We start from the raw sequence: 15,936 nt of genomic DNA, 5'->3' as shown, positions 1-15,936 counted from the left end.
GACTGGACTCCATGTCTCTCTGGGAGAATATAAGGACCACTGAGAGATGAGGGGAAAAGACTCCTCAGCCAGATGATTGGACATTCAGGAAGCACAAACTTTAATTTTAGTGTGCAACAGTCATTTATGGCTTCAGGAATACTCAATAATGCATCAAAACCCACAAGCCTCAAGGGGAAGAAGTCAGTAATCAAAAAGTAAGTTAAGGTTTTCGTAATAAGGCCCTATAAATAACTGGGGACAGAAATGAGGGCATGTAAAATTGATGAGGGATGATTCAAACCCCACGAGGTGGAGAGAGCTTAACACAAGAAGAAAGAATGTGATGTTGGTCTGGCAATATCAGGCATGTGTAGTAGAAGATGTAATTGCATAAGTGATTTGTGTCACAAGTGTTTCTATATAACACTGGCAACTATGCATATGGACATTGTTCTGGAGGCGTTGTCCTTGAAATGGTGCTTTTAATGTAGAAATACAGTCTAGCGTATGTTATTTTTCATTTCAAACAAGCTGGTAATGCTTGCATAACCAATGGCTGCCAATTAAAAGTTTTACAGACCAAGAACTGAACCTGTTGTGCTGTAATTATTATTTATTTCTACTCTACAGGAAGGTCAAATATCATTATTAGATGGGATGAATAGCAGGAATCTAAGACTCATAAATTCAATGCATTTTCAAAAATCACTCATTGATTTTTCTTTTTGTCACAAATTGTATACATGTGTACAATGAAAAAGATAATAAAGGGCTCCACAGCATGTTTTTCTATACTCATTTCAACTTCATTCCATTGAGAAAGAAGCATGAATTTTACAACTAGAAGAATGTAAGTAGAAACAAGCAGCTAAGACAAAACTCCCACATATCCTTTTCAGAAATGAAAGAGGAATTTATGCTTCTTTGCATTTTCAACATGACCCTGAGTTCCCCTGTGCACCTCTCACTAATGACACTCTTCTGTAAAAAAAGTATTTTAAAATTACTGTTTCAACAGTAAGGCTATAATGAGGCTTTGGAAAGTGTGACCTTTAAAGTAACTTATTTCCTCCGCTATAAGTGGACTAATTCTTGTAATCTTTTACTGTGTGGTAAAATGGAGATCTCATTAGCTGAAGGAAATATAGAAGATAATGGTTATCATATTGTCAGTATATGAAAAAAGAAAAACACACAGAAAAGGAAATGTGAATAAATATAGGGAGCCTGGTATGAGCAAATGATGTATGAATAGCACATCATTTAAGTCATGTTTCCTATTATGATTACGCATTTTTGACTTAATCATAATATTGAATATATATTTCACAGCATTTACGTCTTAAATTCAGTCGACAAAAACAAACTGTAGTCAAATTTTTAGGGTCAAGCATGGACCTTGACGGCACAGTAAAGGCTGCACTATCATCCTGGCAGAGAGACATACTATTTATCTTCTTGAGACGGTGAAGACAACGGTCTGTGGTGTTTTGGGGAAAGCAGGAGTCACTTTGATAACAGTGATGCAGCATTGCTGTGGCATCCAAGGTCAGAGGATATGACTTTCTGACTACCTAAACACACAGATGGGTAACTGTGTTTCCTTGTCTGTAGAATAATGAACCAATAGGCTAATTCCTTTACTGTAGATGTATTGAGTATGATCATTTATGGGCACAGAGTATTCATGGTACTACCTGTGAAGGCTTAAAGTCTATCAACGGAGGACAGTTACCTCATAATCATGGTGGCATCATGCATCAGATGGGTGTATTGATAATACTTTGATAGTCCTTGGCCAAGCTTCAATAAATATTTTCAGCGTAAGACATCCTGGGCTCCTGGGCACTTTCTCCACTGCTGAGGTTAACCATTGACAAACAAGGTCTCTATAACGCAACAGTTGGGTCATTTTTATTGCATTTTACTAATCAGTTTACTCAAACCACGATATTTTCCTAACCCTAAGTGTTTTTTGTTGCTAACCCTAACCAACAGCAGTAAATGACATCTAAAAAGCTTAAAAGTGTAGACGTGACATGCGAAATGTCGTAAAAATGGCATGCTATGTAAATACACCATCACATGAGGACACATTGAAAGAGGCCCCTGCAACAGTAGAAATTTACTCTCAACTGTGTCAATTTACATATTTTATGAATATCATATTGTAGCATATGCATGAAAATGTATGGAATTAACACTGCATTTCAAATCAGTCATTCTGTCAAATAAATGCAAGTATAGAAGAGAAAACTGAGATAGGATATAAACTATTATTTAGATTCATGTTCAAATATAGAAACCCATCTATCACTATTATCAACCTCCATATGAAAAAGAATAGAAATCTAATCTCCCCCCACCAGAGTGCTGACATGCAGGTATTGACCTGAGTTAACTGCCAACCTGACAGATAGATCACTTAACATTCAGCAGTGGCAAAGTTTAAAAGGAATTATTTTTGACACGTTTTTTTGCCATGTGATACGTCAACTGGATCCTATCCTGTCTTTTTCTGTTTTAGTTTATATTGCACTTATATTGCAACTATACTGTATAAGGATGAAAAATTGGGACACGCAAAAGACCACAAAAAATGTTGTGATTCTTATCTGCTTTCCTTCTTTTGCCCACAATACGCAGAAAGACATTTCTTGGGTAGAATCATAAAAGTCTGGTAGGAAAGACTCATTGATTTTTCAGTTACTTGGGGTCAGGGCTGAAACTCACACTCATGCAAGAATCACTCATATGAAAAATGTGTTCTTTTGATGCACGTACGAAGAGAATTTGTGGCATTCATAAAATTTCTCTTTCATTGATGATGGCATGATTTGAATTTACAAGTGGTCCAGACCTGTTGTACAAGTCATGAATATTTAGATCATCGTTGCCTTTCCCCGCAGTGGAAAAACATTTGTTTGACTTACAATTTTAATCTCCTGATTTTTATCAGCATATTTTGGCGAAGCAGCTTCTATCATTTCAGTGGTTGCTAGGAAACTTGTCTTACTGAGACAGTTACCTCTGTGTCTCTCTGCAGGTCTTTGTCCAGTAGGCTATCATCTTCTGTTGCTCCTGACAGTGTAACATCACCTAGGCTATAATATTCTCTCCTCTAATATCTCTGTGAGTGTCACATCCCTTGACCGCCTCCCATCACAAACCGCTTTACTCAAAAGAAAGATGCTTTTTATCTTCATTTCATGTTAAAGCATATCCTCTTTATTTCTGTCCCACTGCAGAGCTGCTCTGATATTTTTCTAATTGTTTTGGGTCTCTGACTAATCCTTTATTTGTTTGGGGTGGAGGGGGGTGGGGGGGGGGGCGTTGTACTGATTTCTAAAAGCATGACTTGAAGCTGAACAGTGTTTTGACTCTTTGGGAACTTTTTTTGTGAATGAAACTCGCCCACAAATAGAGCACAACACTGATATGGCAATTTAAGGAGTGTTGATTATGCAAATATTCTACATCTCACAAACCCTACTCATGAACAGGTGACATTAATCAGGCTTACAAGTTCAGGCAGTAAAGAGTTTGTTGAATCTGACTTACAACACTCTTACCAGCAAACCTCATAAAAAAGATAATATTAGGATAAAAATGCAAAAATGTTCTTGCATAAAGCCTATAGTGTAGGAAATATTTGGTGTTTTCTGTCAAGTAATATTATTTTAGTAATGTAAAATGTTTAAGTTGACATATACCTGAACACATGACAAACTAGAATTTTAAATTAGGCAACTGATTCAGAATGAGGACACAACCACAGACCAGACTACACAAAGACTACCAGTATTTACAAGTGGAGTAACAACATTTGTACAGCTCAGTGACATTCTTTAAATTTTTTGAAAGACAGGTTTTTATTCAAACACTCAGAATTCCATTAACATTTTTCACCCCAAAGCCACATTAAAACTGCTTTGTTCTGTGTGTAAGTTCACAGTGGCTCCATTCAAACAGGAGGTGCAACACAGAAACCCTCACTCAATCAGTTAGTAAAAAAAGCATATGGTGTTTATGTACAAGTGTTTCATAAGATATTGATTGCTAATTAGAGCCTGTAAGAAACAAAACTGTTTTAAAAAAATATGTACTGAAGAAGAAGAGGGACAAAATGAAAAAGAAACACGTTTGAGCCTGAACTGCCAGAACAATCTTCAAAACCAATCTGCCCATATCTTATTAATAGCAGTCATAGAAATTATTAATCACAGCATCAGTAGTCTTTACAAGTTTGACATGTGCTTGTCTGGAATACATTTAACTAGAAATGGCAGTGTCGGGGAAACCAATTTATATGTATTTCAATCTCTGCATGTCAAAAAGATAAAAAAAACTCATCTGGCTTACCGTCAAACTTTTTATGCCTCAAGACAAATGTCGTCCTCATATTGTGGCTGCTATCCTCAACCAAGTTCTCAAACTCCAGTTTGCTCTGCTGGTTGAGTTTGTCCTCCATCTCGGATGTGCAGCAGGTGTATCCCTGAGGACAGACACGTAGGTGCTCACCTGAAGGAGACAGAGACACAGAGCGCCGTTTTTTTTACACACATCACTGCCACAGGACTCAGTTTTTCAAAAGGCTGAGCTGAGTCTTTGATCAAAACTCTCCTGTGATTTTGGGACTCTCATCACTGGAGCTATCAAAGAGGGACCGACTGTAACAAATGGGGAAGGATAATATTTGTCGGTAACCTGCTATCATGTGAAACAGAGTGTAACTTTGATGCGGCAGTGCACACACCTCATGCAGGATTTTCTGTACATCACTATGCAAAGCACAGCAGTGAAACAGCAGCTGAGGTTGCGTAAATCAGTCGTATCATAAAGTAGAAGTAAAAATCATCAGGCTCATCAAAAGACAGAGGGGCTGGGGCACATATAACCAAAGTCGAACTTCAAATCATAAATAAGGGGTTTGCACACCCACATCAACCTTCCAACCCTGTGCCTTCTTCAATGTCTCCTCTTCAGTGCATCAATATAAATGTCATGACACTGCAGCTACTGTGCTCCAGTGCTCAGTTGCCTGCATAATAACAACAGTCTTAGTTTGAAGGATTAGTTTTACCTTGAATTTTCAACATTTTTGTACATAGTGTAGATTCCCATGTTCCATTTTGTTAGATGCCCATTTCTGTGACTTGATGTGCCATCAAAATACCATTAAAATAAGAAACAGCAACATCATATCTTTTCACAGAAAAGTACCTGAGGTTAATCCACAGACCAAGTCTTGCCTACTTTGATAGAGAAGGAGTTCCCAATGAAAACTTCTCATTGCAAATGCTATGGATGATCTACACAAACCAGAATACAGTTCCTGGAAAGACACGCTGCTGATGATTAAATCTATAATCATGTCAGTGCTCTGTTCACCACAAACTAAATTTCCATTCATTGTACTGGGGTAGCAGAAGAGTGATTAAAGATGGAGATTTCCAGACGAATGTTCTCTGCATGGCTAGACACAAGACCGTGAGTGGGGAAATAAACTACTTATAATTCAAATAAACTTATAATTCCAATAAACTGCACCATTAATCTTGATGTTGCAATGTTTAACAGAGCAGTCACCTCTTGACTCTTTGTATGTTATGTATTATTGAACCTCAATTGAGTGTTCAAATGTTTTAATCTAAGATTGGTGTTTCAAAATCGAGTTTAGATGTCCCACATGAGGAAGATTAATTTAATTCAATTTACTGTAAAGAAGAAATACATCTAGTTGACAAAAAAATCTGCATCTTAGAGCATAAACTGTTGGACATGCATACCGACCACTACATAGGCCACTGGATCTGGAGCCTCCTGTGGAGAAGGCAACAGAGGGTTAAGATGAATAGATCTTTTATCACAACCTCTGACCCTCAGCATAGATACTCTCCAGGGCTGCATCCTCTCACCCTGATTCTTCTTCCTCTACACGAACCACTTCACATCCCACCAATGCTCAGTCACCATTCTTAAACATGCAGACAACAAAATGCAGACAAGTTCAATACATCTAAAACACAAGAACTTATAGATTTCAGGCACACATCTCTCCCCAAAACTCATACAGGTCTCAGGAGAACCCATCACTCACTCATTCAAAGTTCTTGGCATACACTTCAACAACAAACTCGAATGGAACATCAGTACAGACCACATTACCAAGAAAGCCCAGCAACAACTGTTCTTCCCAAGACAGCTCAAAAGATTCGAATTTAAAGAAAGCCTCCTCCTTCAGTTTTACAAAGTCATCATTGAGGTCATACTCACCTCGTCCATGACAGTTTTGTACGGCAGCACCAACAGACACATGCAAATAGCTGCAGCGCATAGTCAATAAATCATCTAAGAATTATTGGTATCACCCTCCCATCAGTTTTTATCCCTATATCAAAAATACAATATATCACAAACACAAGAAAAAAACTCAGACCCCTCTCACACTCACCCCCCCCCCCCCACTTGCAATAATGACTGTGAACACTTCTCACTGTCTCTGACAGATGCACCTGCACTTACAAGTCTTGTCTTAATCGTGTAAATATTGTCAGTGATTTTTGTCTTGTGGCAATCTATGAATATTGTCTCTTGTGATAATTGTGTGTCTAACATAATGTTGTTAATATCTTCAAATCATGCTGTACCAAAAGCAAATTCCATTGACCTTGGTTGTGTAGTCATTAATAAATGATTGGCTGAATGACTGGTGGATCAATAAACTTTACCGAAGAATAGTCTGTAAAGTTCAACAGAAGTATTGGATTTGGGGGCCGGTATTACATAATTTAAATGGTTTGGGGAGTTCAGTAGAGTACAGTGGACATTATTAGAAACTGTGAAAATATGGAGCTATAGTTCTTTGGCTGCTATCTTGCGTTTGGAAAGAGGATTTATGTTGAGTCTGTGGATTAGTCTCAGTCTCTGTGGAAGTGTGTAAAAATGTGTGAATTACACCAAGATTGTATGGGGAATGGATGCAGCAGATGAAGTGAAAACTAAACTAAATTTAACAGCCATGATGCAGAGCACTATCTGACAGAAACCAGGCTTAACCCATCATGCATTTAACACAATTACTACCTTGTATGGTGGTGATGGCAGCATCACCCGTTAGGTGTGCATTTTAGTTGCTTAGTTGGGACTTTTTTTAACCAATGGCTGTTTCGGTTGTGTTGATTTTGTTTACTGATTTTAATATTACATACATAAATTGTTTCACACAAGTTAAAAGATGTGTAACAGTACATTTATTTACATCTTTTATTTATATAGCACCTAATGATATGATATTGCAACATATAGTAAGTGTGACAGACTTCCAATTTACAAACAGAAAAAGCAAACAAACAAAAGACTGAGGCTGAGGATGGTAAGAAAACATTCAAAGAACATTGGGCACAATGTGGACTTTCCAACTGTTTGTCTTGGGCAGCAACATCTGGGCAACCTGCAAAGCCAGTAGTTGTGCAAGTATTTTGGAAAATAAGTCTTGGACTGAATACTGATATGTACAAATATAGGAAGTGCTACACTTTCTACATACTTGCTGTATTATCCATATCCCCTGCTACTCTATGTCGGGGAGAGTCAGACATCATTATCAGAGGTCTGAAAAAGAAAAGTCTGGCCAGCAGCCGCATGAAAGATTAGTAGAGGTTTTTTTTTCAGCTTTACCTATTAACATTTGAGAAAGAGAAAGATGAAATGGCTGTCGCTGCTCCATTGGGGGATTGGTGTAGAATAGACTCAGACCATGGGAGTTTTGATGAATCCGACTACACAATGCAGAGACTGGCAAACACACTGGTGCTCTGCATACATATACAGTAAGCTATAGATGAAGGAACTGTGCATAGATAATGAAACAAGGCGGATGCAGTATGTACGTGCTGGCACTCTAAAATGTGCTTAATCCTTAATCAGTCCTTAGAGAGGCACCAAGCTACAGTAATGAGGTGCACCATCAACGGTTCAACAGAAACCCATCGTCTCCAGAGTAACACACAAGCCCCGTGGCCACAGAGACCAAACTTTCTGAAACAACAAAATAAGCTCAAATGCAGCAGTCAATTTCTATTTGGTGATTCTTTAAGGCTCTTTTGTCTCACTACAAAAAACGACAATATTGAAATCGTTTAGCAAGGTAACAGCATTCCTCAACTGTCACACATTATTTCTGCTATGTGGAGATGCAACACCGTGTGAAAAATTCAACGTGCGAAAAATCTTTATTCCAAGCTCTGATCAGGTTAACACATGCCTGTAGACAAAAAACAGCTGGGTGCCGAGCTTCAAGTAAATGTAACATACTGGTACAAGTTCATTGACGTCTTTTTTCATCACTTTAGGCCTGTGCTTTTTGCCTTTTCAGCCAATATACTGTACATGCGGCTGTTTGTGATTAGTTTGTGTGTACATTTGACCTAACGTTAATTATAGTTTAAAAATACCATTAAATTATACATGAAGTTCAACATGCTCCATCACATTTTGTTTTTAGTTGAAGATTAAGGAGGAGTGGGATCATTAATACTGACTTGAGGTCAGCCTCTGCTCAGATGCTTCAGCTGGTTGGCAAAAGACAACACCTCATTTCAGCATCGTGGTCCATGTTTCCCTGGATCAACGACTACAGTGTTTAAAACAATGTTCGAGAAAGGGGTTGGAATAAGAATATGTGTTTTATTGTGATAATGATGGATAACTTTTTTTAAATTACATTTTCTCACTGCATTAGGGAGCCCTGGAATTCTGAACTAAGTAAATTTCAGTTTGACGTTTCTATTGATGCAAAAATTGACTTGACTTGTCAAAGTAGATGGAATACCACTAAAGGTTGACAGAAAGCGAAAGATCAATAAATTCAGTACTGTCCTTAAGTGCAAATGACAGCTGAAAGGAAACCCTAGTGCTTTTAGCTTCCATAGGCTGTACACCACTCTATCAGTCTTGTTTTTGTATAAATTTGACATATCCAGCTACATTCACTGTTTCTGTGAGGCTGCTGTTACATAAACCAATATAAAAAAGTAGTCCGTGAGCAGCAGGCAGGAGTATGTGCTGCATGTTTATGTTGTTTTGACTTTGAGTTTGTCACATGTTATTCCTTCTCTCCTCTGGCCATTTTCCATAATACAGATACCAACATAAATAGCAGAATATAAATAGGCAGAATTATACAGGACAAAACTTTTCAAGATAAAAAATGTTTCCATCATTTTTGCACTGTAAGGAACAAACACAAACATAAATGCCTATCTTGGTGAATTTGGGAATTATTGTTCCAAATCTAGATGGGATTGTGGCTCTCTAGACCATATCTGTCCTGTTCTAGTTGGCTGCTTTGCGCCCAAGATGGAATTTGAAACCAAGCTGTCAATACACTGCATGCTTGTGAGATCACAGTTGTGTTCAGACTCTGTCAGGCTGAGTTAAATAGTAAGACTCAATACTAGCAGCACCAACAAAAATGGAGACATAGATGTGGACACAGTAGGTAGCTTGGGATTCCTGTTTGAGTAGTAGCCACAAGTACAGTTGCTGTAAAAACATTTTTACCAAAGATGAATTAAACATATCAGTGTAATATCTGCATGATTTGCTGTTCAAAATATGTTGTATTTAACTCATACTGACCCTTAACACAGTCCCTCACTTCAGCCTCTGTCTGAAATAGGCCGTTTTAGCTTCTGTCTCTTTCATTTTGCTGATCGGTTAGCTTCTGCCAGCTGCATCTCAGCTAAGTTCTTGCAGCTTGGGAAGCTACAAACATTAGTAGTGGGATTTCACTTATTTTTCTCATTCTGTACCTGAAATACATCCACACGTTTGAGCTGAAATTCAAAATGATAGCAACAAAAACTACCAATGGACGGCTGCTTATGAGCACATGTGATGAGCTGACATCAGCTACAGTTAACAGTTTCACAGGACTCAATACACACAAGTGTGCAGTTCTATTTTGTAGCTCCTATATCGACACACAGTGGATTTTCATAAATAAATGTAATCAATAGATATGTGAAGGATTTACATTAAAAATACTCTCCTTCCCACTGTGATAAAGTTGTCAAATCATCAAGTCATATTAACAAGTCAAGTTGTAAATATGGAATTATTCCATTTGGAGTCTCATTTGCTGAGACTGTAAAATGATAATCATTCAACTCCAAACAATCAGTTTAAACAGGCTGGTGTTAATTAATAGAGCTTGTCTGTTACTGTATGCTTACATAAACAGCCTCAGTAATGGATTTTGACAAAGCAGAGCCGTTAGCAACTGGAGCACGAAGGGGAAAAAATGAACAGTTTTCGTCACTAACATTACCAATGGAGGCAGGTGAAGAGGAGCAAGTGGGAAGTTGGGAACACGCCCAGAATACATCCATGGCATCTGCTTAATTGGCTTGCCAAATCAGTACTGCAACATTTTTCCCCCACTGCTGCTGAAACTTTTTGCACATTTATTTAAAACACAAAGTGGGTCTACACTTTTGAGTTTTATCCATTTGGTGTGTGAAATATGCTCTCACTGAGCCTATATGCTGTTTAACAGACACACGTACTGTATGGAAGGTGACAACACTGACACTGTTATATGTTAAAAGAAATGTCATAAAGTGTTTTACATAGAATTAAACTGCTTCCGTTTCAATGTGAAGCAACTCCGCTGTATCTGGCACTTCTACCCACATTCATGATTCATCCCACTCCTAACCTGATCAACACACGCAACAACACAGAGGCATACACACATGCATTATACATTATTTACCCACAGGTTTATCTGCGACTTATGAGTAAATATTTATGTAATCTTGCTGAGAAAAAAGCATTCACTCATATGTTTAACCAAGCCAATCTAGCTAATGTACCACTGTCCTTGCAGCTGCCTTGAGCCCAGATGTCAAAAGGCACCACTGCACATCCTTCCCTTTCAAAACGAGCTGATGAGAGATTTAAATATATATACAGGACGCAAGATAATTAAGGACAAATGGCAATCTTCTTTGACGATTTTGCAATGAAATGTTCTGCTGGCATTAGCTCAAATGTTCCCTCATCAAAAGGAAGCGCAGCATAAGAAATATTGTTTGCCTTAGAAATCCAATCACGGTAGTAGTTTGGTTCAGTTTGGTCTTTCATGCGCAGATGTGTTTGCCTCCTCTGGATCACTATCTTTATGAGCAGCAAAACATGATTGAAGTGTAATATTGTAATTGCTGACAACAGAATGCTCACATAGGCCAGCTCAATTCTGATTAATGGATGGAGAAAAAGATGGCCAGACAATACTTGTTTGACACATGCAATCAGCCGAATAAAGATAGAATCCAGAGTTTCCCGATGCTAATAAATGTTACTTTTAAAAAGGTTATTATGTGTGAAACATTAAAAAAAAAAAAAAAAAAGACATTCTATTCTGCTAAATAACAACGTCAGCGATATATACAGTAGGTCATTAGAAGTAAGTGGATGGACCTGGAGGTACAATCATGCAAAAATTAAAGAAGAAATAACATCATATGGTATCCTTTCTTCCGCAGTTGCCTTGTATCTGGTCTCAGTTCCCTTTGGCTTCATATCCCTTGATGTTAAAGAACCATGTCCTCCATTTGTTTGGGGTTTCATATGTGTGAGCATACGCTGCAATAATGTCTAACGGGCAGGTGTAAAGGATGACACATTTCTGATCCTTCCTTTCTAATAGTGGTTCATTAAAATTGGCAGTGGCCCCTTCAGTTTGTAAGGCAGCCATATGATGTTAAAGCTCAACTGAAGCAGATGCCCTGTTGACAACAGATTTGCATTTAGAAGTGCTTCAGATGCCTTATGTGGAGGACTGCTACTGAGTTTTCTCTGCTTGTGTTTTTCATATTACTCTTTTGCTTGGGAGAAGAGCATATTGTAGGTGTGGTAACTTGATGTCTGACCACCACACAGTGTAGCATGGATAACAACGTACCCATCAGAATCAGAGCTAACGAGCCATGAGCACCTATTGTTTCTGCTGGAAAGGCAGGGAGTCCAGTGCTGCTTTGACTATCACTAGAAACTAATTTTTCGGCCCCTTGACAGAGCGTGGCTGTGTGGGTATCTATGTGGCTCTACATTAAAAGGCTCTCCCAGTGTGGGCCAGTACACAGTTGTAGCCCTGCTGTTAATTCTAGTTACCTTAACATGCTGTCCTTCCGCCTTAAGTATCTTGCTGAGCTCTGAATGAAGAAGTTATGTGCAGGCCCATGTGTTGTGTTTACTGCCACAGAAGAGGAATAAATCTAATACAGCTGGCATTTGTGCAGCAGTTATGTGTGAGAGGCACAAACTGGAGCTACAGTCAGCCAGTATTCTGCTTTCTTTACTTCGTGCGGCAGCTGATACAACAATTGAGAGGGTCCACAAACAAAATACACCTCACAGTCTTGGCTGCTATGTTATGGTCAGGAAGGGGCTACAGCAATCCACAGAAAACTTTGAAATGCAAAAAGACACATAAGGTTTTTTACACACAGTATGTGGAAAATTGAATGGCAATAAGAATCTGTGTGATTATGTCTACAGTGCAAAAAATATTAAGTGTGGCCTTTTTAAATGTTTTGTTTTATTGAAGAAATGTTCTGCTAAAGAAAAATCTGATACACTATTATGCATTGCAGTTGAGTGGACTAAACTTGGTAACTGCTGGCAATAATGATAAAATGTTTTTCTACTTCTATTGTAGAAAGAAAGTAAGAAAGAAAAAAAGAAAGAAAGAAGACACGACAGTAAGTAATGAGATTGTAAAATAATATATGAAATGGCTCAAGTCAAAGCAAATTCACTTTTTAACCTTCAAATAAAGTAGACAGTGGACATGCAACCCTAACTTTGAATCACTTCACTTGATCTTCTGCTAAATAGCTGACAGCAGGTGGTTCTACTCATTGTGCTGTTGTGCTAAAAGGTGTGGGACCTCAATAGTCACAGGGTGCCGAGTTGATTGGTCTCAGTCACTTTGCCAATTCATGATAAAGCTTCAAAGGAAAAGCTGTGGATAAGGCTTCAAAGCTGAAGTTAAGGTCCTAAGGCTTCCAGTGCAACATGGTCCATCTAGTAAAGTGAAGATTTAATGCAATAATCAAAATGAGAAATAAAGAGTGTAAACCCATCTCCCTCTTCATACTATCACACTTTCCCTCTTTGCCATGGTTTAAAGTTGGTTTAACTTTGTCTCCATAAGATGAATCTTTCTATTTGTTCTTTTCATACAGATATATTTAAAACAATATAAAGAAATAATGTTTAATGAGCTGAATGCCAATATACATATGGATCCTTTGGGCAAAATAACAACCACCAGCAGGTTGTGACTGCAATAGTTGCTGTAGTGAGACAGCTGTGGCTTACACTTGAGAAGATGAAAACAGCTCTTAATAACATGATATAAGATTTTAAAACACTGCATACAATGATGGGTGATTTCCCAAAAGATAAATCTAATGAAACACAAATATGCTCTGTTATGATAGTTCTCATGTACAGTGGTAGTGACAAAAGGGTTCACAAATGTAGATAATACACTAAAGACCCACAGCTTAAGATCTAAGGAAACAGACTTTCTTTTATTTTACAAAGCAGCATGATAAAAACGAAAAAAAGAAGAAAAAACCCCCCAAAACAAACACAGTCAAGGACTGATTCAAAAGGGTCCTTCATCTACAGATACGGCACATACAGTAAGACCTCTCCATCATCCTCTACTTGGGAAATTTAAAATGCTAAAGAGACATTTTTTTTCAGTTTCATCCCCCAGAACTATAAACATATGTTGCAGGGAAATGCAAAAGCTCCAAAATATTTCAGGGCAGCTGTGGGAGAAGAGTCGGTTATACGCCCATAGAGGGTCTGATGCCAGACAGTGTGATTAACTCCCACAAGGATTCATTAGTCTACCTGGCCAAAGGGCAAACTGCATATGGGCCATGCCATCTGGTACATCACTTGACCACTCTTGCCAGCATTTATAAAGTGAGAAAATTCTCGCCAAAGCTTTACAGCAAACAAGCCAACAGATCATGAAGTCAAGAGAGAAAAATGTATTATTCACTCATGCTGAAAATTCATAAAAAGGTGTAGTGAAGCAGTAAATGAAATTAATTTCTGCAGTGTTGCAGCATCTATTGTACTAAGCTAGCGAGCTTTATTCCAACTTCAGAGAACATGTTTATGTGTAATGTGCGTAGGTATTACGCAAGCAACCTACATTTTGATTGAAATCAAATGGGATATGTTTTTATCGGGTCTCAGGAGAGTATAGAGCCGAACTCAATAACTGGGAAGCACCACCTTGAATGAATCACATTTATTATCATTGATCCTCCACCAGATTCCAACTCCAGTCTCATTCAGAACTGCCTCTGGAATATTGCCTCTTCTCCACTCTTATAGTACAGCTGCCACAGAGCGCCAATGTGCACAAAAGACTCATTGCCCTTAAATGAAGGCACAGGGCTGCACGAACAGGTTCATGCTCTTGATATTTCAATTCAAGTGTTGAGTTTACCAGAGCCAAGTCTCCAACAATGACCAAAATTCAATTTAACTGTGACTTAGTTTCCCTGTTTTTTAGCACTGATTCTGTTAAAAATCCACCAAATTGCTTATTAGAGATTCACTGCACAAATCTGTACTAAGAAACAATCAAACTTAAGTTATATTTCTTTATCTGTGAATAAAGAACTTTCATGCGTAAAGTGGAAACAATTTGTCGATAACTGAACATTTTGATTTTGATAATCAAAGTAAAAATTTCTCCAAATGACAGTTCTCGGCACTGCTGCTCTTTGTCCTTTTAGTCTTTCTCTCTGTTCTCGCTGTGGACTAAGGTTGAGGTGGTTGACACCTCTATCTTCGAGATCTATTGACTCAGGTACAGCTAAGGCCCCTCTCACATCTGTGCCGTGACTGTCCTTTCTTTATTTTTCTTGCGGCACATAAGGGGCCTTTTATTCAGCTGACATGACTTAGATTAGAGGGCAAAAGAGCTCAGTCACATTCACAAAGAAAATTAAGAGCTGTTGAATGATGGAATACTCTATAATGTTATGTGAAAGGAGAATTAGCTCTGAGCAAAATAAGGTACAATCCACAGGCTCTGTTGTCAGGTTAATACTCCAGATGGAATTTTATCCTTTAAAAAGGTTAACTTTTAAAATCAGTTTCCTACAATGAAAGGCAACTTGGATATAATGGGACATCTTTCACCTCTAAACACATCTAAGCTGTGTTAAATTAAAAGCAAAAGTACACTACCGACTCATCCCTGCTCATGATGAACTACAAAATATATTTTATCACCACTTCCATGGCAATCCATTTAATTGAGAAATGAAAAATACTGAACATGAGAGCATGGCTTCTAACCTCACACAAATGATGGAACCATTATAAAAGTGTTCATGTACAAATGACTGGAGGTAAATTAAGTTATATGGTTGATAAAAGTAAGGTCATTTTGGAAGAACATTTAAGTATTAGATGATAAACTTGTGTTGGGTCTGTGTATACATATGTAGCATTCTATCAAAGGAACATTAAATTGAGGCGACATAAAACATCTTAATAAGATAAGGAACAGATATATCATGAAATGGGTTGTAAGTGTATCTTTATTTAAATCTTGATATAAGTATTAAGAATCCCTGAGAAAACGGGTGGTATTCTGAGCAAAACCACAATGGGATACTGTGTGTAATATTTAGTCAAAAACCAAAAGATAGCTTATGAACAAATTATAATTGTTATGATGAGATAATGAACACTGCGTTTTTACAAGCAAGTTTGCACACTCGTTCTAAGGTGTTATTACTTGTCAACAGAAATCCGTGAACTGAAAGTAAACCCAATTACTGTGTTAAATCACATCTGTCTGCATGTTGAAGTGGGGAAAATGCATCAAGCTCGATTGAT

The 15,936-nt window shown here is 37.9% G+C and overlaps 1 protein-coding gene across 1 annotated transcript in view; it reads right to left on the bottom strand.

Annotated features, from left to right (window-relative positions):
- Window positions 1-15,936, bottom strand: part of gpc6a (glypican 6a) — a 148,908-nt gene that overhangs the window by 114,717 nt on the left and 18,255 nt on the right. The window contains exon 2 of the mRNA XM_053318172.1: window positions 4,345-4,503. Within this exon, the coding sequence (XP_053174147.1) occupies window positions 4,345-4,503 (159 nt within the window). The remainder of the gene's footprint in view (window positions 1-4,344; window positions 4,504-15,936) is intronic.

This window comes from Scomber japonicus, chromosome 1 (assembly GCF_027409825.1).
Source record: "Scomber japonicus isolate fScoJap1 chromosome 1, fScoJap1.pri, whole genome shotgun sequence".
Taxonomy (NCBI): domain Eukaryota; kingdom Metazoa; phylum Chordata; class Actinopteri; order Scombriformes; family Scombridae; genus Scomber; species Scomber japonicus.
Note: the sequence above shows the minus strand (reverse complement) of the source record. Positions and strands in the feature narration are given on the sequence as shown.